Consider the following 27,481-nt stretch of genomic DNA (forward strand, 5'->3'; position numbering starts at 1 on the left):
AAGTACAACTTTTTCGTTATGTTCACGTATATGTCATGTTTTTTCAATGTTAACACTTTTGTACAAATAAGTACATTTGCACTTTATTTTTCAATGTGTTTGTTCTGTAAAGGAATGAGTTAATGTTTAAAATGACTGGTTAATAGTGCTATTATAAAGTGCAATGTCAGCACAATTTTCTTTCCTGCAATTTAAAATGCACTTGTTTTAATAAATAAATACAGCGTTTGAAAAGCATACACAATCTGTGTTAATATATTAGTTAAAAGGACTTGAAAGGACTCGAAACTCAAAATGCAGGACTTAGGACTTGACTTGAGACTTTCCAGTCTTGACTTTGGACTTGACTCGGGGCTTGCCTGTCTTGACTCGGGACTTGACTCGGACTTGAGGGCAAAGACTTGAGACTTACTTGTGACTTGCAAAACAATGACTTGGTCCCACCTCTGCTGATATCTATCAGTGAAACTGTAGGATACCTCAAAAGTACCTCCAGAATATGACCTGATGGCCCAGGCAACGACAAGTACCCCTACTATAACATAAATAAATGACAGAAACAAATATTTGGGTGTCTTCACCCCTTGGAAGCGCATATGTCCAGTATCATAGCTGGTATATGAATTATTCCTGTTGACCGCTAGATGTCAGAGCTCTGTTTTTGTTCGACCATGCAACCCAAGTAGAAGAAGAAATTACGGAAGTAGGGCTTCCAAACATATTTCCTTTTGGAAGAGAAAAATAAAACAGACCGATTTCTGCTCATTAAAACGAGGCCAATCTTGGACTTACCGTTACCTTGTAAAACAATGGGCACCAGAGACGACGAATATGATTATTTATTCAAAGGTAAAATGCTTTCTATAATGTTATATTGTCCGCTATCTCGGTTAGCTGTCAGGCTAAACTTAGCCACCACAACCTTTGTGCTCTGGTTGTGTTCCCCGTCAAGCTTTGCAGAAAATGTCAGCAAGTTGAATTATTTTATACGACAAAAGCAGTAGTCGCCTTGGCACAAATGTTTTAAAAGCCACATTTGAACTACGTGGGTACATTTTTGAAGAGCCAGGCCTTTTGCCAGTGTTGGGTGCGGACGAGCGGACACGCCTAACGTTAACCGTTATCACATTATCTTCATGGGATCCAGTAAGCAACGCGTCCGGGCGAGTTATTTATTGATACTGAATGAAGTGACGAAAATGGGAAATATGTAACTTGCAACAGTTGGGTTTGCACTGTATAGAAAAACTAACACCGAATAATTGGATGCATTTTTTGTTATATTATAATGTGGCCAGCAAAACAAAACGCATTATGGTTGTCGAGCAAATTAATACACACGTTTACACAATGTTGTCATAATCAGTACAATCAAACCAACACTATGTTCAGACTAAGTATGTGTTTTATATCTTTTGTTTTGCGTTTATTAGTCTAAAGTGGAAAACGCGTTTTATGTTGCCATCAGTCCAACTACATGTAATGAAATAAATATGTTGTTTCGTATCATTTAGTGAACTTGATAAAATCATCACCAGGCAACATAACATCATATGACACAGTTAGTCATATGAAGCCCTCTGGTTCTCCTGCAGATGCCCTCCCACCTCGCCTGTTTAAGGAGGTACTTGCTACTATTGGATCAAGTGTCCTTAACATTATCAATAGTAGCCTCTCTTCTGGAATAGTTCCAGTAGAGTTTAAACATGCAGTGGTACGACCTCTACTTAAAAAACCCAGCCTCGACCCCTCTCTCCTCTCTAACTTTAGACCTATCTCTAATTTTCCATACATTTCCAAAATATTGGAGAAGGTTGTCTACAGTCAGTTGTTGCCCTTCTTAGAGGATAATGGTATCACTGAGCTGTTCCAGTCCGGTTTTAAAGCCCTCCACAGCACAGAGTCAGCGCTTCTAAAAGATTTTAACGATATCCTCCTGTCCACTGATTCTGGTAAATATGTTGTCCTGGTGCTTTTAGATCTGTCTGCTGCGTTCGACACCGTCGACCACGCCACCTTAATCACTCGTCTTGAGAACTGTGTGGGCATTAAGGGCGCCGCCCTCAACTGGTTCCGGTCGTACCTAACCGACAGGAGTTTTTGTGTAAAAGTAGACAGTTTTATGTCGTCCACAGCTCCTTTACCACATGGGGTCCCCCAGGGCTCAATCCTTGCCCCAATTTTATTTGCGCTTTACCTTCTCCCCCTTGGTTCTATTTTTAGGAAGTACAGTATTGCATTTCATTTTTATGCCGATGATTGCCAGATTTATTTTCCCATGGCACAAAATAACACGGTTCAACGTCTTATTGACTGCCTGCACGACATCAAAGTCTGGCTTTCAGCTAACTTCCTGAGCCTAAATGAAGATAAAACAGAAGTTATGTTGTTCGGTCCAAGTCGCTCTCCCTCCCCCAACGTTGACCTCGGCACTCTGACCCCGTATCTCAGCGACTCTGTCACAAACCTGGGGGTAAAGTTTGACTCAGATTTTAAATTCGAAAAACAAATCAGCAGCGTCGTTCAAAAAAGCTTTTATCAACTACGCCAAATAGCGAAAGTGAAACCGCTTCTATCAAGACATGATCTTGAGAAATTAATCCACGCTTTTATCTCGACTCGTCTTGATTATTGTAATGCCCTGTATGTTGGCATTAGCCAGGCCTCCCTCGCCCGCCTGCAGCTCGTGCAGAACTCTGCTGCTCGTCTGCTAACACAGACCCGCAGACGTGAGCACATCACCCCTATTTTAGCGTCCCTTCACTGGCTCCCTGTGCGTTACCGAATACATATTAAACTCCTTTTATTTGTTTTTAAATGTCTAAACAACCTCGCGCCAACCTATCTCTCCGACCTCCTTCAGCCTTACTGTCCCACCCGATCCTTAAGATCAGCCGATCAGCTGCTGTTGACGGTCCCTGACACAAGGCTGAAGCTTAGAGGTGACAGAGCTTTCGCCGTTGCTGCTCCCAAGCTCTGGAACGACCTACCCCTGAGTGCTAGACAAGCCTCCTCTCTTCCTGTTTTTAAATCTCTCTTAAAAACATACTTTTATTCCATGGCTTTTAACACTGAGTGATATCCATCCTGCAATGGCGCCTCATAATACACCTGCTGTGATCCTGTTTTTATGTTTTTATTAGTTCTATTTTGATTGTTTGTTTTTTGTCGTGTTCTGTTTGTGTTGTGTTGTGTTTGCTCGGTACTCGTTTTATCTTTTAACCTGCACATTGTACAGCACTTTGGCTACCCCTGGGGTAAATTTTAAATGTGCTCTATAAATAAAGTTGATTTGATTTGATTTGATGATACCGAACAGTATAGTAAATGTTTACTGCAGTTTTGATCACATATACAAGCGATTTAGTTTTTGCATCAAAATACACTCACTACTGTATGACACTTCTGCTTTTACGATACAAAAACATTCAGTTACAAATTGTATGTGGTGTGCATATAAAGCACAGTTTTTGATCCAACTCTTATATTGGATCACATTTGAGTGAAAGTGCACCTGATGTGGTTGATGAATATTGTATGATTTGTTTACAGGAAATTCTCGGTTTATGACTGTAACACAAGACTTCCTGTCATGTGTTAACTAACTAGAGGGAAGCACTAACCCATGATTTCCTCAACTCTGATTTATTTTTAGTGGTCCTCATTGGTGACTCAGGTGTGGGAAAAAGTAACCTGCTATCACGTTTCACTCGCAATGAATTCAACTTGGAGAGTAAGAGCACCATTGGAGTTGAATTTGCAACACGCAGCATTCAGGTGGATGGCAAAACGGTAAAGGCCCAGATCTGGGATACAGCTGGCCAAGAGCGCTACCGCGCTATCACTTCAGCGTAAGTATTATCATTTATAGTACCGTATTTTCCGCACTATAAGCCGCCCCGGGTTATTAGCCGCACCTTCAATGAATGGCATATTTCAAAACTTTGTCCACCTATAAGCCGCCCCGGACTATAAGCCGCGCCTATGCTGCGCTAAAGGGAATGTCAAAAAAACAGTCAGATAGGTCAGTCAAACTTTAATAATATATTAAAAACCAGCGTTCTAACAACTCTGTCCCAAAATGTACGCAAATGTGCAATCACAAACATAGTAAAATTCAAAATACCGTATTTTCCGCACTATAAGGCGCACCGGATTATTAGCCGCACCTTCAATGAATGGCATATTTCATAACTTTGTCCACCAATAAGCCGCCCCGGACTATAAGCCGCGCCTACGCTGCGCTAAAGGGAATGTCAAAAAAACAGTCAGATAGGTCAGTCAAACTTTAATAATATATTAAAAACCAGCGTTCTAACAACTCTGTCCCAAAATGTACGCAAATGTGCAATCACAAACATAGTAAAGTTCAAAATAGTGCAGAGCAATAGCAACATAATGTTGCTCGAACGTTAATGTCACAACACACAAAATAAACATAGCGCTCACTTTCTGAAGTTATTCTTCATTCGTAAATCCTTCGAATTCTTCGTCTTCGGTGTCCGAATTGAAAAGTTGGGCAAATGTGGGATCCAAAATGGCCGGTTCCGTCTCGTCGAAGTCATCGGAGTCAGTGTCACTGTTGTCCAGCAGTTCTGTGAATCCTGCCTTCCGGAAAGCTCGGACCACAGTTGTGACCGAAATATCTGCCCAGGCATTTACGATCCACTGGCAGATGTTGGCGTATGTCGTCCGGCGCTGTCTGCCTGTCTTAGTGAAGGTGTGTTCGCCTTCGGACATCCATTGTTCCCACGCCGTTCGCAGTCGTGATTTGAATGCCCTGTTGACACCAATATCTAGCGGCTGGAGGTCTTTTGTCAATCCACCCGGAATGACGGCGAGTATTGAATTAAGCGCGTAAGCGTGTCTCTTAATGTGATGTTATGAGCTAGCAAATATAACAACTACACTACCCAGCATGCAACGATAGTGACGAGCATGCGCGGTAGCCCTGAGAAGCGTTGTTGTATGTGCTGGGAGTTAGAATGTGGTTATGAGCACGCTGTGAGTAAACGTTGAGAACTCAGTTAACACGCCTCGTCTGCATTATTTATAATTAGACAGACAACACACTTAATAGGAGCCATTTTGGGGTCTTTACATAAACACACAAATGGAAATTAAACGTCACATATCCCAGCATGCACCGCGCGCTTCTTCTACGGGGAAAAAAGATGGCGGCTGTTTACCGAAGTTGCGAGACCGAAACTTTATGAAAATGAATCTTAATATTTATCCATATATAAAGCGCACCGGGTTATAAGGCGCACTGTCAGCTTTTGAGAAAATTTGTGGTTTTTAGGTGCGCCTTATAGTGCGGAAAATACGGTACTGTCAATATTTGTGTCAATCCGTCCACTCCTGTGAACATTCAGAGGCTCTTGCTTAGCAGTTAGCATGGCTTCTTGTATACTCTTGCGGTATGTCAGGTTAACTTGTTAAGCTAATCCTCGTCCTCCAGTGATAATGTTACATGTAAGAAATGTAGTTTATGCGCCACCATGGAGGCGAAGATAAGTGATTTAGAAGCAACTTTGCACTGGATACACATTAGTCGCAAGCAAGGACGCTACATTTTGTTCAGAACGTGACTTCATACTGGGAAGGGACATTAGCCGACTTAATCGTTCGCTTGTCACTGTCAAATTTACGGGACACAGCCAGAACCAATATGGCGGTAGTAGGGCTGCAGCTATCTATTATTTTAGTAATCGAGTATTGATGAATTTGTTTGATTAATTGAGAAATCAAAGAAAATACACTTACTGTAATTTCTGGACTATAAGCCTCTACCTTTTTCCCTCACTGCGGCTAATGTATGCTCATGAGCGTCACACATCAAGGAGTTTATCCCCGTCAAATCAGACCAATGAAATTGCTGAACGGGTCATGGTGGCCTAGTATTGTCCCGATACCAATAATTTGTTATCTGTGCCGGTACCAAAATATATTTCAATACTTTTTTATACTCTTCAAAATAAAAGGGACCACACAAAAATGTCATTGTTGTCTTTATTTTAACAGAACATCTTATGACACATTAAACAAATGTTTATTATTGCAATAAAAAATTTTTTTTGTAATAAATAACATAGTAAACATACTAGACAACTTCTCTTTTAGTAGCAAGTCAGCAAACAGGTTACAAAGGCTTCTGATTTGGCTGCTGACGTAGGCTGTATCATATAGTGTCATTTCCAAATTGTATTATTTTATTAAAACTTTGAAGGGACAAGCGGTAAAAAAAATTGATGAATAGATGGATTATTAAGATACTTGTTCATTTACTGTTAATATCTGGTTACTTTCTGCTTAAACATGTTTTATCTACACTTAAAACTACACTTGATAAGCACTTATATTCTTCTATTGTTTGAATACTTTTAATAAGTTTTGGGTAATAGTACTCATTTGGCTATTCATCCAGTACCAAGTATTTACAGGGTCATAATTAAAGTCCTCCTGTGTTCAGGGACATATTTCCTGAGTTTATAAACAATAAAAATGACAAAAGATTTTGTGATAGTAAAAGATATCGAATTAATCATTGTAGTATTGACTATATACGGTTCTTGTGCTTTGTATCATTACAGACGATATTTGTATAGGTCCACCCATTTGGTTACATTCAGGAGCGCTATCTTGCTGTTAGTGGTTAACTATTGTATTGTCTTACGGTGTGTAGTCAAGCATGTTTAGCTATTCTTTGTCCTGATGATACTTGTAAGAAACATAGTTTATTTGTTCCCATAGAGGCAAGGAATAGTGATTTAGAACTAACTAAAACACTGCGGAGAGACGTTAGCCGCTAGCTAACTATGTTTTAAAGCACAGCTTGCAGAGCCGTGTTTCAGTATTTATAGCTACGGTACATCTTCGTCGTTAAGATTTAAAGACAAAATATTTTAATTCTCTCTCTTCTGTCTCCACTCTGTTTCTGCTTTTAAGTGTTCTGTGTGTGTTGACTCACATCCGCCTCTGCACATATTACCAGCAATGTCACCACATGTCAATGAAAAAAAAAAGAACCTGTATTTTTTAAAGGAAGTATAGTACCTTCATTTATTAGTACCGGTTTACCTTACAACAATATGGTGGACCAATGAAATTGTTCACCTTAAATCAAACACACACACATTTAGCATGTTATGCACTCACCCACATCATAGAGAAGAAACAACGAAATGTACACGACACAGCCCCAAAGCAGAGGACGATCGACTCGGCCATCGAACAAGGAAACAGTCGCTGGATGTAACAGAAATCCACCACCAGTTACGTTCCACGAAAGGCACCAGTGTATGCATCAATGACCTCTCCGGTTGGCGAATGTTTGCCATGTTACAGGCAGTGTCTTTTGTTAAATTTCTGAATGAATACAGGTGGCTGTGTAAATATGTCATAACTCAGTGTGTACACCTGCGGCTTATAGACTTGTGCAGTCAGTACATGTACAAAATAAAATGTTTATGTTTTGTATTTTGCTCACTTGTTGTAGCAAAAATATACTTAACCCTGGCATTAATATCCAAAGTATGCAAAGAACGGTGATGATGGTATCGTTAAGTATCTCGATGCAAGTATAACATTTCATATAAAAACAGAATAAATATAACCATTCAAAAAATGAAGGAGAGCTATGTCGATCCACAGCTGCAGCCTTATTGCCCCTTTTCATTACGTGTTTGGCAAAAGTTACAACTAAATGTGCAAGCAATGGTTAGTTTTGATTCCAATTATGTCGATGTCGGTCACCCAGTTGACCAGGTGTCGACACAAACAGGTTCCACTGTACAAATAATATTTGCAGTGCACTTATAGTGTTACCATATTATCCAGTTATTATGTAGCTAATAAATTGTATCATAGACATAAAGGTGTTTTTACATCATGATGATACAGTATTACGAGTGTTTTCTAATTGCCTGCATTGCCAAATATAACTTAACATGCTGCTTTTTAATTGGACAAAAATTAGCAGTTACCAAACGTATCACCTGCTATATATGTATCGCTTGCTATATATGTAAAAGAAAAAAGAAAGATGTCTGGTGTGATCAAATGTGCACTTCTGCAGGTACTACCGCGGTGCAGTAGGCGCTCTCCTGGTTTATGACATAGCCAAGCATCTAACTTACGAGAATGTGGAGCGCTGGCTGAAGGAGCTGAGAGATCACGCTGACAGTAACATCGTTATTATGCTTGTGGGCAACAAGAGCGACCTGCGTCACCTCCGAGCTGTTCCCACTGATGAGGCTCGGGCTTTTGCTGGTAAGCTGAAATTTCCTTTTAAGCAGTATTTTATTTAACATGTCTTCAAGGGGTTTTGTTGTGGTTTTGTTCTACATTTAAAACCCTTCCTTGTGGTCTACATCAGTGTTTCTTAACCATAGGGCCCCCGAAAGGGCCGCCAAAAAATATCTGTTTCTAACCTGTGGTCTGTATGGGGGGCAGTGGCACTCAGTTGTCGGACGCTTGTCCACCACTTGTGGCAGTAATGACAATATTAAACAAACAGAAGAAGTCTGGAGCTGAAGTCATAGAGATGTTTCTTAAGCGCAAAAATTATGACAAAGTTTGTGAAGCTGTATTTTTCATTTGCACTTTAATTTTATTGACTGTGTAGTTGTATTCAAATATTCATTATGAATTTTGATTATTTATTTTAGCACAACATAATTGTATGTAAGTTTATTTTTCGTCAGTCATTTGAGTCCTTTCTCATTGTTTCGGCCTTTTCTAGCTTTCCCAGGTTCTAAACGAGGCCAGGACAGGTGGTGCACTTTCAAACGCACTTCCAACTTCAACTTAAGTCTCTCAAAAAATAGCTTTATTTGCAAAAAGGTCTTCTTTCCATGTACATCCAAGATGAACAAAAACTAGTTTAACTGCATACAAAGCTATAAACAAAGTGTATTTGGTTAGTACTTAATTTTTAGTCAACCTAAACAAAAGGTTTATGTGTAAATAAATAATAATCTGTGATTAACATACTTTAGTTTCATATCATTTGACAAGGTTGTAAACTGTTGGTAATTTAGACATAATTATTGAATATGATTAAAATCAAGGGTTAGATTACTAATGCAGTGTTAATATTTGATGGTCCGCAGGCCCCTCTGTAGTGGAAAAGTTGGGCCCCGAGGTAAAAACGGTTAAGAACCCCTAGGCTAAATAACAACATACCTACTCAACCTACCTACAACCTACTCAGTGGCCTAGTGGTTAGAGTGTCCGTCCTGAGATCGGTAGGTTGGGAGTTCAAATCCCGGTCGAGTCATACCAAAGACTATAAAAATGGGACCCATTACCTCCCTGCTTGGCACTCAGCATCAAGGGTTGGAATTGGGGGTTAAATCACCAAAATGATTCCCGGGCGCAGCCACCGCTGCTGCCCACTGCTCCTCTCACCTCCCAGGGGGTGATCAAGGGTGATGGGTCAAATGCAGAGAATAATTTCGCCACACCTAGTGTGTGTGTGACAATCATTGGTACTTTAACTTTAACTTTTATATACAGTTGCAAGAAAAATTATGTGAACCCTTTTGGATTACTTGGATTTCTGCATAAATTGGTCGTAAAATTCGTTTTGATCTTCATCAAAGCCATAACAACAGTCTGCTTAAACTAATGCCGCACAAAAAAAAAAAGGTTTTCATCATTTTATTGAACACAACATTCACAGTGCAGGGTGGAAAAAGTATGTGAATTCCGAGGCTAATGACTTCTCCAAGAGCTGATTGGAGCCAGGACTCAGACAACATGGAGTCTAATCAACGGGACGAGATCATATGTGTTGGTGCCTGGACGGATTGCTTTCATCGATGGAAAAATTAATTCCCAAGTTTATCAAGACATTTTGCAGGAAAACTTAAGGCCATCTGTCCGCCAACTGAAGCTCAACAGAGGATGGGTAATGCAACGACCCCAAGCACTGAAGTAAATCAACAACAGAATAGCTTCAACAGAAGAAAATAGGCCTTCTGGAATGGCCCAGTCAGAGTCCTGACCTCAACCCGATTGAGATGCTGTGGTATGAAATCAAGAGAGCGATTCACACCAGACATCCTAAGAATATTGCTGCACTGAAACAGTTTTATGAAGAGGAATGGTCCAGAATTCCTCCTGACAGTTGTGCAGGTCTGATCCGCAACTACAGGAAACATTTGGTTGAGGTTATTGCTGCCAAAGGAGGGTCAACCAGTTATTGAATCCAAGGGTTCACATACTTTTTCCAACCTGCACTGTGAATGTGTACATTTGTTCAATAAAAAGATGAAAAGCTATATTTTTTGTGCGATATTAGTTTAAGCAGACTGTGTTTGTCTATTGTTATGACTTTCATGAAGAGCAGAAGACATTTTATCACCAATTTATGCAGAAATCCAAGTAATCCCAAAGGGTTCACATACTTTTTCTTGCAACTGTAATAGTGGTTCTTCGGTCAACATTTTGCTTTGATTTATGTTATACAGACTAGGGATGTCCCGATCCGATATTTGGATCGGATCGACTGCCGATATTTGCCAAAAATTGCGTATCGGCAAGGCATGGGAAAATGCCGATCCAAATCCAGTTTAAAAAAAAACTCCGGTCCGTGTTTTCCAACGCACCGATTTAAATAATACATTCCACTTTTCTGCTGCTCCGTAATTTCCGTTCCGCATTTTCCAGCACACCTTCAACACATCCACAATTCTCACGCAGTTGCTTTTAGCTGCTGGCATTACACGACAGGCTCTTCTCACTCTTTCCTGTGTCTCCCTCTCACAGACCGCGAGCGCACCTTCTTACACACGTCACATACTGTCACGTCATACGTCACATACTGTCACGTCATACGTCACATACGTATACGTCCTCTCCCAGCAGAGAGCGAGGTAGCGGCATGGCTAACGTTAGCTGTGATGCTAGCGCAGTCCCTAAGGTGCGCGCCTGCTCAAGCGTCCTCTGCGCACGGCAAATCTATGCCACGCACAAAATCAAATAAAAAAATAAGCGCATAACAATTTTTGACACACGGACACGACAGAGACACCAGTTTTCGTCATCATTGTTCAAATATTGTGACGTCTGTCGAGACGCTTATCTCCATTCGGTGCCACACGTCCAGACTCCACACCATCAAAATGGCAAAAATTTCCACATCAACACCGTATGAAAAAATTAGTGATTTTTTTAGTTGTGATTTCCTTCTCTGCATGAAAGTTTAAAAGTAGCATATATTAATGCAGTATGAAGAAGAATGTTTTAATGTAGACATGCAAGCCTTGAAAGAACATTTTGAAAATCAAGACTACATTTCCTGCAAATGGGTGCATTTCTACCCTATATTTTAACTTTAGATTTATTCTCATATCAAACTCTTTTGGCTGTCTTTTTGACACTTACATCCGGCGCCCCCCTCCACACCCTGGATTATAAATAATGTAAATAATTCAATGTGATTATCTTGTGTGATGACTGTATTATGATGATAGTATATATATATATATATATATGTATATATATATATATATATATATCTGATAGTATATATCTGTATCATGAATCAAGTGGACCCCGTCTTAAAGAAGTTGAAAAACTTATTGGGGTGTTACCATTTAGTGGTCAATTGTACGGAATATGTACTTCACTGTGCAACCTACTAATAAAAGTCTCAATCAATCAATCAAAACACATAGAATCATCATACTGCTGTGATTATTTGCATCAAGTGTTCATTCAAGGCTAAGGCAAAATATCGAGATATATATTGTGTATCGCAATATGGCCTTAAAATATCGCAATATTAAAAAAAGACCATATCGCCCAGCCCTAGTTCAATGATGCCATTTCTGTTTGTAATGTATAATTTTGTCTATTTTGTGTTTATCCTTGAATAAACAGGTCAGTTTCTTGTTACCAACCATTGTGTATTATTCAAACTCCCCTAATTCAGCTGGCTAGTTGTTATCAAGAGTACTAAAACCCTTTTCAACATGATTCTGACAACTAAGTACCGTATTTTCCGCACTATAAGCCGCACCTAAAAACCACAAATTTTCACAAAAGCTGACAGTGCGGCTTATAACCCGGTGCGCCTTATATATGGATTAATATAAATATTTATTTTCATAAAGTTTCGGTCTCGCAACTACGGTAAACAGCCGCCATCTTTTTTCCCCGTAGAAGAGGAAGCGCTTCTTCTTCTATGGTAAGCAACTGCCAAGGTAAGCACCCGCCCCCGTAGAAGAGGAAGCGCTTCTTCTTCTACGGTAAGCAACCACCCGCCCGCGTAGAAGAAGAAGCGCGCGGGTATTACGTTTCATTTCCTTTGTGTGTTCCATGTTGATATACGACTCCATGCGCGCCCACATCACAGATGGTGTCAAAAAACAAGTGAAGCACACAAATACAACACTCGCCGTAATTCCGGGTGGATTAACTAAAGAACTCCAACCGCTCGATATTGGTGTCAACAGGGCATTTAAAGCACGACTGCGAACGGCGTGGGAACAATGGATGACCGAAGGCGAACATACCTTCACTAAGACAGGGAGACAGCGCCGGACGACATACGCCAACATCTGCCAGTGGATCGTAAATGCCTGGGCGGATATTTTGAATTTTACTATGTTTGTGATTGCACATTTGCACATTACCATACATTTTGGGAGTGAACAGAGTTGTTAGAACGCTGGTTTTTAATATATTATTAAAGTTTGACTGACCTATCTGACTGTTTTTTTGACATTCCCTTTAGCGCAGTTAGATGCGGCTTATAACACGGGGCGGCTTATAGGTGGACAAAGTTTTGAAATATGCCGTTCATTGAAGGCGCGGCTTATAACCCAGGGCGGCTTATGGTGCGGAAAATACGGCAGGCTAAATAACTCTAAACTTTAATACATGCTCGGATAGGCCAGTATCGGTCAGTATCGGTATCGGTCGGTATCGGATCGGAAATGCAAAAACAATATCGGTATCGGATCGGAAGTGCAAAAACCTGGATCGGGACATCTCTAATACAGACTATCTTCAAGCCGCTTTCTAAATGTCTCTTCGGGTTGCGCCGTTTTGTGGGCGGTCTTATTTACGTGCCTCCACATTCACTGAACATTTGTGTTCAGTCATGTCTTTGTTGTAACAATGCTTAAATCGTATAACAATGGCTCGGTACAAAAAACCATTTTAATCGACCATTTTTCAATGTCTTTTAAATTTTGTAATTTCGATTCACAGGGACTTACTAGCGTTTCCACAGGATTCTCCACAGGATTCTCCACAGGATTCTCCACAGGCTATTAAGATACAGTAGTAGAGGCCACCGCAACTTTTGTTGTACACACCTGCCGGCTTCAAGCGGCTCATTCACTTACTTGAACGTTATTATCATGCAGTGTAAACGGACCAAAACTGGTAATTGTTTTCATCATATTTGTAACCCATAGTCTTGTAAGATCACCACTGATCGCAGTGCAAGCTCACTATGAAAAAAGGAGGGCATGTACTTTAGTTAACCATTGTCACAAGTGCTCCGAAAGCACTCTTCCAGCCTTGACATTATAACTGTTATGCATTACGTCCTCTCTGACTGCACTATCAAACTAAGGGTTTCAGAAAAATAGCTTATATATTTACTAGGGATGCACCAATTCAACTTTCTTTACGATACTGATTTTGGAGTCGATTTTGAGCTGATACAATATCAGCACAAATTATACATACCGTATTTTCCGCACTATAAGGCGCACCGGATTATTAGCCGCACCTTCAATGAATGGCATATTTCAAAACTTTGTCCACCTATAAGCCGCCCCGGACTATAAGCCGCGCCTACGCTGCGCTAAAGGGAATGTCAAAAAAACAGTCAGATACGTCAGTCAAACTTTAATAATATATTAAAAACCAGCGTTCTAACAACTCTGTCCCAAAATGTACGCAAATGTGCAATCACAAACATAGTAAAATTCAAAATAGTGCAGAGCAATAGCAACATAATGTTGCTCGAACGTTAATGTCACAACACACAAAATAAACATAGCGCTCACCTTCTGAAGTTATTCTTCAATCGTAAATCCTTCGAATTCTTCGTCTTCGGTGTCCGAATTGAAAAGTTGGGCAAATGTGGGATCCAAAATGGCCGGTTCCGTCTCGTCGAAGTCATCGGAGTCAGTGTCACTGTTCAGCAGTTCTGTGAATCCTGCCTTCCGGAAAGCTCGGACCACAGTTGTGACCGAAATATCTGCCCAGGCATTTACGATCCACTGGCAAATGTTGGCGTATGTCGTCCGGCGCTGTCTGCCTGTCTTAGTGAAGGTGTGTTCGCCTTCGGTCATCCATTGTTCCCACGCCGTTCGCAGTCGTGATTTGAATGCCCTGTTGACACCAATATCCAGCGGTTGGAGTTCTTTGGTTAATCCACCCGGAATGACGGCGAGTGTTGTATTTGTGTGCTTCACTTGTTTTTTGACACCATCTGTGATGTGGGCGCGCATAGAGTCGTATATCAACATGGACGGAGCTGTGTGAAAAAAGCCACCCGGCCTCTTCGCGTAAACTTCCCTTAACCACTCGCTCATCTTTTCTTCATCCATCCATCCCTTCGAGTTAGCTTTTATGATGACGCCGGCTGGAAAGGTCTCTTTTGGCAAGGTCTTCCTTTTGAATATCACCATGGGTGGAAGTTTCAGGCCATTAGCATGGCAAGCTAGAACCACAGTGAAGGACGACTTCTCATTCCCTGTGGTGCGAATATTCACCGTACGTGCTCCCGTTGTATCCACAGTATCCACAGTGCGGTTCACAGGAATATCAATTGCTGTGAAATAGTAATCCGTGTGAGGATGGAGAGATTGCGTCTTTTCATGAACCGGATCCTTGTCGCTTAGTAGGAGCCATTTTGTGGTCTTTACAGATGTAAACAGGAAATGAAACGTACGGTAATATCCGCGCGCTTTTTCTTCTTCTACGCGGGCGGGTGGTTGCTTACAGTAGAAGAAGAAGCGCTTCCTGTTCTATGGGGGCGGGTGCTTACCTTGGCGGTTGCTTGCGTAGAAGAAGAAGCGCTTCCTGTTCTACCGGGAAAAAAGTTAAAAAGTTAAAAAGTGTTTACCGTAGTTACGAGACCGAAACTTTATGAAAATGAATCTTAATATTTATCCATATATAAAGCGCACCGGGTTAAAAGCCGCACTGTCAGCTTTTGAGTAAATTTGTGGTTTTTAGGTGCGGCTAATGGTGCGGAAAATACGGTACTTTTATTTTGAAATGTGGAATTTTAGAAAAGTGATCAAGTGAAATTACTCAGAACAATAATAGGTATGAAAAACACTTAACTTTTTTTTCAAACCGTCTGAAATGGACTTATGCTGTCTTTAATTAAGTTGAAATGGAGTAATAATTGATTTTTTGTTACGACTTACTCTCCAATGTGTTTCTGTGCCTTGAAGACTTTGTAATATGCAACTAGAATTATTTGATACATGTTGAGACATGCAATATTGTTCAATTAAGGACACTTATCAAGCATGTTTATTTAGTTAAAACATGTTCCTGTTTTTTGAGCACACAAGGTTGGTCTTGTCTTGTATTTTAGGGAAGTACATTACAAAAGGTAAACATAGTCGGGTACTAGGACCTAGTAGCTACAAAACTGCTAAGCACACATTAGCCGCAAGACATTTGTAATACTTTTTTTGGCACTTTATGCCTTGTCCAGAGACTACAGTTTGAAATTAGCTCTATAGCTAACACTGAAATATTTTTTTATTATTAATGTGTGCTGTCAAAAATACACATACACTTCTGGTGCTTTTTCTTTTAAATGCCTTTGGATTTTCATTGTTCCTGCTTTTTTAATGTTAGACCCCTTATCTATCTTTGTAATGAATGCTATTTTCTGTTCCATTACATAGTGTGACAGCATTTCAATGTCAACAAACACCTTGTAAGACCTTAAAAACAACCGTGAAGAAAAAGGTCTAATCATGTATGTCTTATAGGTTTAATGATCTTAGCCTTGAAGGAAAATGTGTTCTTTAATATTTTTAACAGTATGCAGCACTCATGTTACGGTAATTGGAAACCAGTTAGTGCTGTTGTACTGTTATAGCATCTAATAGTTGTATTTATCTGGTCAGTCTTTGGAAACCAATTTGATATTAAGTAACACAATTTGCCTTGCAGAGAAAAATGGTTTATCTTTTCTGGAGACATCAGCTCTGGATTCCACCAATGTTGAGACAGCCTTTCAGACCATTCTCACAGGTGTGTACACCTGTGCATGTGCATATGATTGTATTGTGACTGTGTGTTTGCTAAAATGCAATTTTCCTAGCTTGTCAGGTTTTATCAAAATACTCAACACAATTCACAAAACCACACATACACACTGAAAATTACTTAAAATACCGGTAACCTGCAAATTGAAGCACTGTGACCAAAAATACATATAGCATTATCAAAATCAAACTTTTGCACCAAATGATGCACACTTCTTTTATATTAACAGATTTATGTCCCAACTACACACATATTAAAAAACACTCATCTTTAGAATGCCTAATACTAAATTAATTTAACGTGTTACTGATCGCACTGTGTGAACAGGATATAAACAGTATGTGACGTAGGGGGCCTTGGCTCTTCAAAATGGGCGTGCTGGCATGTACAGGAAGTGATGTCATCAAAAAGGCAGCCCGCGATGGCTTCAAGCGACATGCAAAGTGAATTAATGAAATGAAGCTTTCGTACGCCGAGACGTGGTTCGCACACAGAGGCATATATGGTGCGATGTAAAGGTCCCAAATAGAGGCATTTGTAAAACAAGGTTCCACTGTGTGTATATATAGATGGCTATTATTACTTTTTATATATTATTTTATTTGTATATATGTTATATATATACTGGTATTTTAAAATATTATTTATATTTTTTAGATTACTTGCCTGTCTATTTAAATACAATTTGAATGATTGACAATAGAGTTGTGCGATATTTACGATATAAATGACATATAATATATCTTGATAATGCATAATGCATGTTGATTACACATTGTGTATCCTGCAAATTTGACAGCAACATGCTAACAAACGCGTCCTCAATGCAATGTAGCATTCTTGCTCAAGGCCAATGTCCAATCACAGTGCAAAGCCACTTTTAAGTCAGTAATGCTCGAGTAGCTAAACAGGAATAGCTAAACATGCTACACTACACATTTTAGGAGTATAAGCTAACCAAAAACCAGAGCTCTTGAATGAAAGCAACGCTGGGTGGAACGATGCATTAACAGTAACAATACCAAGTAGTAGAGCTGGGCGATATGGCCTTTTTTTAATATCTCAATATTTTTAGGCCATATCGCCATACACGATATATATCGCAATATTTTGCCTTCGCCTTGAATGAACACTTGATGCATATAATCACAGCAGTATGATGATTCTATGTGTCTACATTCAAATCAAATCAACTTTTTTATAGAGCACATTTAAAATTTACCACAGGGGTAGCCAAAGTGCTGTACAATGAACAGGTTAAAAGATAAAACGAGTACCGAGCAAACACAACACAACACAAACAGAACACGATAAAAAAATAAATAATTAAAATAGAATTAATAAAAACATAAAAACATAAAAACAGGATCACAGCAGGTGTATTATGGGGCGCCATTGCAGGATGGATATCACTCAGTGTTAAAAGCCATGGAATAAAAGTATGTTTTTAAGAGAGATTTAAAAACAGGAAGAGAGGAGGCTTATCTAACACTCAGGGGTAGGTCGTTCCAGAGCTTGGGAGCAGCAACGGCGAAAGCTCTGTCACCTCTAAGCTTCAGCCTTGTGTCAGGGACCGTCAACAGCAGCTGATCGGCTGATCTTAAGGATCGGGTGGGGCAGTAAGGCTGAAGGAGGTCGGAGAGATAGGTTGGCGCGAGGTTGTTTAGACATTTAAAAACAAATAAAAGGAGTTTAAAATGTATTCGGTAACGCACAGGGAGCCAGTGAAGGGACGCTAAAATAGGGGTGATGTGCTCACGTCTGCGGGTCTGTGTTAGCAGACGAGCAGCAGAGTTCTGCACGAGCTGCAGGCGGGCGAGGGAGGCCTGGCTAATGCCAACATACAGGGCATTACAATAATCAAGACGAGTCGAGATAAAAGCGTGGATTAATTTCTCAAGATCATGTCTTGATAGAAGCGGTTTCACTTTCGCTATTTGGCGTAATTGATAAAAGCTTTTTTGAACGACGCTGCTGATTTGTTTTTCGAATTTAAAATCTGAGTCAAACTTTACCCCCAGGTTTGTGACAGAGTCGCTGAGATACGGGGTCAGAGTGCCGAGGTCAACGTTGGGGGAGGGAGAGCGACTTGGACCGAACAACATAACTTCTGTTTTATCTTCATTTAGGCTCAGGAAGTTAGCTGAAGCCATACACGATATATATCGCAATATTTTGCCTTCGCCTTGAATGAACACTTGATGCATATAATCACAGCAGTATGATGATTCTATGTGTCTACATTAAAACATTCTTCTTCATACTGCATTAATATATGCTCATTTTAAACTTTCATGCAGAGAGGGAAATCACAACTAAGTCAATTTACCAAAACTGTATTTATTAAACAGTTATTAAGCAGTGGCATTAACATTCATGTAATTTCAAAACAGAACATGCAAGATTGTCAGACATTTTAAAACAAGCTATTAGTGCACTTTTGTGCATGATGTCCTCATAATGACAAATCAAAACAACACTAAATTAAAGTGCACTTTTTGTACAGAACGCCACTACAATAGTTTAAAACAAATAAAGTGCACTTTTGTGCATGATGTCATACACGATATTTCAATAACTGTCAAATAAAAATTAGCTGCATAATAGGAAATCAAATTGTGTATGTCCTTCGCTCTGTGGTAGGTTCCGGCGGACGTTATCTCCTTATGTCGTTTTTTTTTTTCATACGGTGTTGATGTGGAAATGGTTGCCTCAGCATTTTGTTGGTGTGGCACGGAACAGAGATGTTGACATGCGGAGTAAGTACTCTTCATTCTCTAGCGGGTGACTTTTCAAATGATGCTACATATTAGAGGAGGCTACACCGGACAGTCGAACCTCGGATTCAGGAGGAACAGTGTGGTTTTCGTCCTGGTCGTGGAACTGTGGACCAGCTCTATACTCTCGGCAGGGTCCTTGAGGGTGCATGGGAGTTTGCCCAACCAGTCTACATGTGCTTTGTGGACTTGGAGAAGGCATTCGACTGTGTCCCTCGGGAAGTCCTGTGGGGAGTGCTCCGAGAATATGGGGTTTCGGACTGTCTGATTGTGGCGGTCCGCTCCCTGTATGATCAGTGTCAGAGCTTGGTTCGCATTGCCGGCAGTAAGTCGGACACGTTTCCGGTGAGGGTTGGACTCCGCCAAGGCTGCCCTTTGTCACCGATTCTGTTCATAACTTTTATGGACAGAATTTCTAGGAGCAGTCAAGGCGTTGAGGGGATTCGGTTTGGTGGCTGCAGGATTAGGTCTCTGCTTTTTGCAGATGATGTGGTCCTGATGGCTTCATCTGGCCAGGATCTTCAGCTCTCACTGGATCGGTTCGCAGCTGAGTGTGAAGCGACTGGGATGAGAATCAGCACCTCCAAGTCCGAGTCCATGGTTCTCGCCCGGAAAAGGGTGGAGTGCCATCTCCGGGTTGGGGAGGAGATCTTGCCCCAAGTGGAGGAGTTCAAGTACCTCGGAGTCTTGTTCACGAGTGAGGGAAGAGTGGATCGTGAGATCGACAGGCGGATCGGTGCGGCGTCTTCAGTAATGCGGACGCTGTATCGATCCGTTGTGGTGAAGAAGGAGCTGAGCCGGAAGGCAAAGCTCTCAATTTACCGGTCGATCTACGTTCCCATCCTCACCTATGGTCATGAGCTTTGGGTTATGACCGAAAGGACAAGATCACGGGTACAAGCGGCCGAAATGAGTTTCCTCCGCCGGGTGGCGGGGCTCTCCCTTAGAGATAGGGTGAGAAGCTCTGTCATCCGGGGAGAGCTCAAAGTAAAGCCGCTGCTCCTCCACATCGAGAGGAGCCAGATGAGGTGGTTCGGGCATCTAGTCAGGATGCCACCCGAGCGCCTCCCTAGGGAGTTGTTTAGGGCACGTCCGACCGGTAGGAGGCCACGAGGAAGACCCAGGACACGTTGGGAAGACTATGTCTCCCGGCTGGCCTGGGAACGCCTCGGGATCCCCCGGGAGGAGCTGGACGAAGTGGCTGGGGAGAGGGAAGTCTGGGCTTCCCTGCTTAGGCTGCTGCCCCCGCGACCCGACCTCGGATAAGCGGAAGAAGATGGATGGATGGATGGATGCTACATATTAGCAGTAATGCTACTTTTTATAGCAACGCTTTCGCCCCACACGTGACAAATTACGGTTGTCTGTTCGACATATTCCCACTTGAAGCCAAACCACCGCCAGACGATGGACCCCCTGCTGTTTTTGGGGGGAATTAATTATTCCTTCATTTGTTACCAGATTCGCACCTTCTTTTTCTCGTATTACCGCTAGCATCACAGCTAACGTTACCCATGCTGCTACCTCTTTGCTGCGCGCGGGCGTATACGTATGTGACGTATGACGTGACAGTATGTGACGTGTGTAGAAGCTGCGCTTGCTGTCTGTGAGAAGGAGACACAGGAAAGCGCGAGGAGAGCCTGCAGTGTAATGCCAGCAGCTATAAGCAACTGCGTGAGAACGTGTACTCGAATATCACGATATAGTCATTTTCTATATCGCACAGAGACAAACCCGCAATATATCGCCCAGCCCTACCAAGTAGTATAGTATCAGGTCGATACCACAGTTGTTGGATTGATATTTTTTACTATAAAAAACAATTGTCGTTTTCTTTGTTGTTTACAAACTCGGGAAAAAGTCCCTGAACACAGGAGGGCTTTAAGGACACAAAACTAATGATTTAAATCAGAGCCAATAGTAGGATATAATTTTGACATTTAATTGATGTTACATCGCCATCCCGTATTTTTATCTTGATTGTAATTGTGATCAAAAATGTAATCATTCAATGATCGTGAAAATTCACATCAGTATCAGCAGTGGTATGACCAATAATGCCTTGGTATTGTGTATCGATACCAACATTTGTAGAATCACCCTAAATTAATGTAAAGTAGCCAAAAAATAGATGAATAAGTGATTGTTATATTTTGACATACATGTAGATAGAACCATATTCCATCCATCCATTTCCTACCGCTTGTCCTTTTCGGGGTTGTGGGGGGTGCACATATTGAAACAGAAAAAAAAGATATACTAACAGTAAATTATGCAAGTAGATTAATAATAGTTTTGAGAAAATATTACAACCTGAAATAACGCAATATTTTACTACAAAAAGTCAGCAGGTAAATTATGATCCTTTGTAACCCGTTATGGAATAGTTCTATTTTGGGCTGGGCGAGATGGCTGAAAACTATATCACGATATACGATTTTTATATTGATCGATATCTCTAGTTACCAATACTTTTAATGACTTATTTAACCCTGCCAATAAATACAGTAAATTGATTTCCAACTTACCAAGGGTGCATTCATTGGAGACGGTGTCTGATAGCCAGGTAGGATGAGCGCGTAGGTAATAAAATAATTAAAGGATATTTGAAGGTGGTTGCAGATTTGAGACACTAGATGGCAGTATTTCAAAAGCTATTGATACAGACTAGTTTGGGAAGCTACTCATTAAATGGACACATTGGAAGTGTCAGGAGGTTATCACACGTCTGCATTAAAGCCAACAAAACTAAAGACAAGTGTCTGTTATTGAGTTGATATACCAAGATATTACAGGTTCTCTTCTCACTCCATGCAGTGAATCCACAGCAAGACAGAAAGATGGCGCAACCAAACTAGTGTTATGAGAGCAACATCTCCTTTAAGAATTTGAGTGTGTACTGTTGGGTAAGTGATGTTAGTGAACGAGTAGAAGAGTGAAGAGAGCAAGCAGCAGCATGCACGTGCAGAAGTAGTGGCGACTGGCAAATGTATCCGGTTGTGTTCTGCAGAAATATGAATAAATCGACTAAATTGTCACGAGTTGGCGAGTTGAAGGGTGTTATCCCCGACGGAAACATTGGTCCTGACATCACCCTTGCGCTCCTTGACTACGGTCTGGGACTAGGTGGCGGGAGCCGAACAGCAGGAAAAGCGTAACACTTGGTAGTTGATACTGTTACGTGATTGGCTGTTAGCGTGTCCCTATCATTGCTCAGTCACACTTTCTGTTTCCTGTTAGCTGGGTTCCCAAAGTGTGAGTGACTTCATGAAACGAATCTTGCTTCATAATATCTGTTTATTTCCGACCAAAAAAATCTAAATTTATATCAAATATTTTATCGAACGCATTTTATATTGATATCGAGTATGTGTCTATCGCGATATAAATTGATATCGTATTATCGGCCCAGCCCTAGTTTTATTAGATAGATAGATACATAGATAGATAGTACTTTATTGATTCCTTCAGGAGAGTTCCCTCAGGAAAATTCAAATTCCAGCAACAGTGTACAAAATTGAGATCAAATTTAAAAAGTAAAAAGTAAATAATGGGGGTATAAATGGAAACAAAATAGAAAAATATTACAATAGAATAAAAATAAAAAGCAACAATGAGAATAAATTATAACAGTAAAATAAGAATGTAACAAGAGAAACTAGGCAGTAGTGACCATGTTATGAAAAAGTATTGCACTGTTATTGTTTTGTATCCCCTGTCATCCTAGTACCCCCCCCCCACACCACCCAGAGAGGAGTTGTACAGTCTAATGGCGTGTGGGACAAATTAATTTTTGAGTCCATTAGTCCTGCACTTGGGATGAAGCAGTCTAGCACTGAACAGGCTCCTCTGGCTACTGATAACGGTATGCAGAGGGTGACTGGCATCATCCAGGATGCTCACTAGTTTTTCCACAGTCCTCTTCTCTGCCGCCGTCACCAGTGAGTCCAGTTTTATTCTGATCGTAGAACCGGCCCGCCTGATCAGTTTCTCCAGTCTGGAGCTGTCCTTCTTAGATGTACTGCCGCCCCCAGCACACTACGATGTAGTACAGAACACTGGCAACCACAGACTGGTAGTGCATCCACAATAGTTTTTTACAGATGTTGAAGGAGTGCAGCCTCCTCAGGAAGTACAGCCTGCTCTGTCCTTTCTTGTACAAGTGGTCCGTGTTAACAGTCCAGTCCAGCTTATTGTCCACCAACACCGCGAGGTACTTGAATGAGTCCACGGTCTGTACCTCAACTCCCTCGATCACAATAGGTTGTGACCTTGGACTCGACCTCCCAAAGTCAATGACCAGCTCCTTGGTCTTTGACGGATTGAGCTGCAAGAGGTTCCTGTGGCACCAGACAACAAAGTCCCTCACCATCCTCCGAAAACTCCTCCTCTCTGCCGTCCCTGATGCACCCGACGATGGCTGTGTCATCCGCGTACTTCTGGATGTGACACAGCTCTGAGTTGTAGCAGAAGTCAGCGGTGTACAGGGTGAAGAGAAGAGGTGCCAGCACCGTTCCCTGCGGTGCTCCGGTGCTGCTGATCACAGTGTCAGATGTGATGTCCATCAGTCTGACGTACTGTGGCCTATCGGTGAGGTAGTCTGAAATCCAGGCAACCAGGCAGGGGTCCACTCGCATTCTGTCCAGCTTGTCCTGGAGAAGGCGGGGCTGGATAGTATTAAAGACACTCGAGAAGTCCAGGAACAGGATCCTCACAGCGCCATTTCCCTTATCCAGGTGTGAGAGAGCTCGGTGCAGCAGGTAAAGGATAGCATCCTTCACACCAATGCCTGCCTGGTACGCAAACTGCAGGTTTCATTTATCATATATATACAGGTAAAAGCCAGTAAATTAGAATATTTTGAAAAACTTGATTTATTTCAGTAATTGCATTCAAAAGGTGTAACTTGTACATTATATGTATTCATTGCACACAGACTGATGCATTCAAATGTTTATTTCATTTAATTTTGATGATTTGAAGTGGCAACAAATGAAAATCCAAAATTCCGTGTGTCACAAAATTAGAATATTACTTAAGGCTAATACAAAAAAGGGATTTTTAGAAATGTTGGCCAACTGAAAAGTATGAAAATGAAAAATATGAGCATGTACAATACTCAATACTTGGTTGGAGCTCCTTTTGCCTCAATTACTGCGTTAATGCGGCGTGGCATGGAGTCGATGAGTTTCTGGCACTGCTCAGGTGTTATGAGAGCCCAGGTTGCTCTGATAGTGGCCTTCAACTCTTCTGCGTTTTTGGGTCTGGCATTCTGCATCTTCCTTTTCACAATACCCCACAGATTTTCTATGGGGCTAAGGTCAGGGGAGTTGGCGGGCCAATTTAGAACAGAAATACCATGGTCCGTAAACCAGGCACGGGTAGATTTTGCGCTGTGTGCAGGCGCCAAGTCCTGTTGGAACTTGAAATCTCCATCTCCATAGAGCAGGTCAGCAGCAGGAAGCATGAAGTGCTCTAAAACTTGCTGGTAGACGGCTGCGTTGACCCTGGATCTCAGGAAACAGAGTGGACCGACACCAGCAGATGACATGGCACCCCAAACCATCACTGATGGTGGAAACTTTACACTAGACTTCAGGCAACGTGGATCCTGTGCCTCTCCTGTCTTCCTCCAGACTCTGGGACCTCGATTTCCAAAGGAAATGCAAAATTTGCATGGTTGGGTGATGGTTTGGGGTGCCATGTCATCTGCTGGTGTCGGTCCACTCTGTTTCCTGAGATCCAGGGTCAACGCAGCCGTCTACCAGCAAGTTTTAGAGCACTTCATGCTTCCTGCTGCTGACCTGCTCTATGGAGATGGAGATTTCAAGTTCCAACAGGACTTGGCGTCTGCACACAGCGCAAAATCTACCCGTGCCTGGTTTACGGACCATGGTATTTCTGTTCTAAATTGGCCCGCCAACTCCTCTGACCTTAGCCCCATAGAAAATCTGTTGGGTATTGTGAAAAGGAAGATGCAGAATGCCAGACCCAAAAACGCAGAAGAGTTGAAGGCCACTATCAGAGCAACCTGGGCTATCATAACACCTGAGCAGTGCCAGAAACTCATCGACTCCATGCCACGCCGCATTAACGCAGTAATTGAGGCAAAAGGAGCTCCAACCAAGTATTGAGTATTGTACATGCTCATATTTTTCATTTTCATACTTTTCAGTTGGCCAACATTTCTAAAAATCCCTTTTTTGTATTAGCCTTAAGTAATATTCTAATTTTGTGACACACGGAATTTTGGATTTTCATTTGTTGCCACTTCAAATCATCAAAATTAAATGAAATAAACATTTGAATGCATCAGTCTGTGTGCAATGAATAAATATAATGTACAAGTTACACCTTTTGAATGCAATTACTGAAATAAATCAGGTTTTTCAAAATATTCTAATTTACTGGCTTTTACCTGTATATACCATCATTTATATACAAAAAATATATGGTGACATATATGGTTTTCGCAGGAAGCTGTGATATGGTTTGCAATATAGATTTTAGGCCATATCACCCATCCCTAATTGTCACTGCACCAGTCAATAAAAATCAGAGTCTTGCCTCATCATGTGTTTCTTCGTCTGCCTCAGAAATATACCGCATCGTGTCCCAGAAGCAGATGTCAGAACGCCAGGAGAGCGACATGTCTCCCAGCAACAACGTGGTCAACATCCAAGTGCAGCCGACTGAGAACAAACCAAAGATGCAGTGCTGCCAGAACATCTAGCCTGATCACCCCCTCCCCCCCCCCCAACCTTACTGTTATCCTCCACAGTCCCTTCAGGGCTTCAGGGCTGTGACCCGAACTCCGCCCCTACTTTTAATTTTTCCCACTACTGGCCCTGCCCAGCAGCCCTTCTTGTCCCCCAGGTAAATATGTCCCAGAAAAATAAGTCCCCCCGTAGAAGGCAGCAGGCATTTCATATCACGTAAGATTTAATTCCAGTTGATGCGCTGACATGACACAAAAATGTCTTAATATATGAATGTGATTTTGTTTTCCTTCTTCTCATGTCTTTATACTTTGTGTCCAATCTTCCACATTTTTTGATGATATCTGTCTTGTATCAAATCCACGACTTGCTGTACTACAATTATAAAGCACATGGTAGTATATTCGATTACGGAACCCCTGCCATCATAGAGTCCCCTCCCTAGTGCAAAGTAGTGTTTAGCACACCACGCGCGGGAGTCTCATGACCTTCGATCCCATTGCTGTGAACAGAACGCTAGTAAAATGTAGGGCCGACAGTGAAGGTTATGCTGCGGAAAAGAACAGACAATAGTGTGCAGCCTCCTTGCGAAGGAGTTTGCAGGTTTTCTGCGAACGACTCCGTCTGGGCTCGCTGTAGAACCTGGTGGTTGTCTTGAAAGCTGAACCCGTTCGTTTGTTGTCCTTCAGGCTTCTCTGCTCCAAATTGAGGAACATTTGCTTATGTCTGTCAACAGCTTGCATTTGACCACAACTATGCAGGAACTAGCTGATTGTTTTTGTTTTGAAGTGCACTAGTTTAAGGAATTCCAAACACAGTGACTGCTTTTGCATGTTGAGTACAAAGCTAAGAACGCAGGAAGCATACGCAACATTTGACTGGTTTTATTTCATTTACTTTTTCTTTGCACGCTCTGAGAGCTCATCAGTGGGATTGGATGTGTCGGCAAAAAATGTGTGCATTGACTTAAGAGTTAAGAGAAGTTGATGCTCTGATTTCTGGTCACATTGTCTCCTTCACCTTTGCGTTGTTCTCATTTCCTCTTTCGTCGTCACGCAACGCCTACTTAACACCAAGCTGCCTCTGATTAAACACCATGCACGGCTTTCAGCATGACCATGACTCCACTTTACCGCCTTACGTTGCTAACATTGCTGTTAATCAAATCTGCCGAAGACTGCTCTTGGCGCGCTTGGATGACAAGCTTAAAGTGAGTCTAGAGTTTTAGAGTTCATTCCGCTTCTAGTGTTGGCAAACATATGCACTGCCCAGACTGTGTGTGTGTGTGTGTGTGTGTGTGTGTGTGTGTGTGTGTGTGTGGTGACGACAATGCAAAGATTGGTTGTTCTGGAGCGTGTGAGCCTGGCTGGCAGTGCCAATGGCGTTTCCTCAAACAGACGGCGCCGCCAACCAAGCTTCCCCAGACTCGTCTTGACGGTCAAAAGGATCCCTTCCTTCAAACGATGACTCCGGATCATATTCCTTTTTTGTTACTCGTTCTTTTGTGTTATTTTGTCCCATTTTCCAATTTATAAACTGACTGTAATTCCAGTGTAAGTGAAATGAAATCATTTCAATGATTTTGATGGATGACATGTGCGAGGGGACTTAACGGATGTTTTTTTTTGTACAGATTGATAAATTGTACAATTGTGTCTATATCTTAAGTTATCAGTTCATCTTAATAAAGCGCACCAGTCATGAACCTTTACATGCTTT

General features: G+C 41.5%; 1 protein-coding gene across 2 annotated transcripts; it reads left to right on the top strand.

Moving 5' to 3' along the window:
* The first annotated feature begins 672 nt into the window (after positions 1-672).
* On the top strand, positions 673-27,473 carry rab11a (RAB11a, member RAS oncogene family). Of its 2 annotated transcripts, XM_061975169.1 has the most exons (5): positions 674-849; positions 3,656-3,851; positions 8,078-8,271; positions 16,171-16,251; positions 25,640-27,473. In XM_061975169.1, the coding sequence occupies exons 1-5, from the start codon at positions 810-812 to the stop codon at positions 25,774-25,776; spliced, it is 648 nt and encodes a 215-aa protein (XP_061831153.1). In that variant the 5' UTR covers positions 674-809; the 3' UTR covers positions 25,777-27,473. The 2 variants fall into 2 exon arrangements, with proteins under 2 accessions (XP_061831154.1, XP_061831153.1); XM_061975170.1 differs by lacking the exon at positions 16,171-16,251 and having other exon boundaries at positions 673-849.
* Positions 27,474-27,481: the final 8 nt, after the last annotated feature.

This window comes from Nerophis lumbriciformis, linkage group LG15, assembly GCF_033978685.3.
Source record: "Nerophis lumbriciformis linkage group LG15, RoL_Nlum_v2.1, whole genome shotgun sequence".
NCBI lineage: Eukaryota > Metazoa > Chordata > Actinopteri > Syngnathiformes > Syngnathidae > Nerophis > Nerophis lumbriciformis.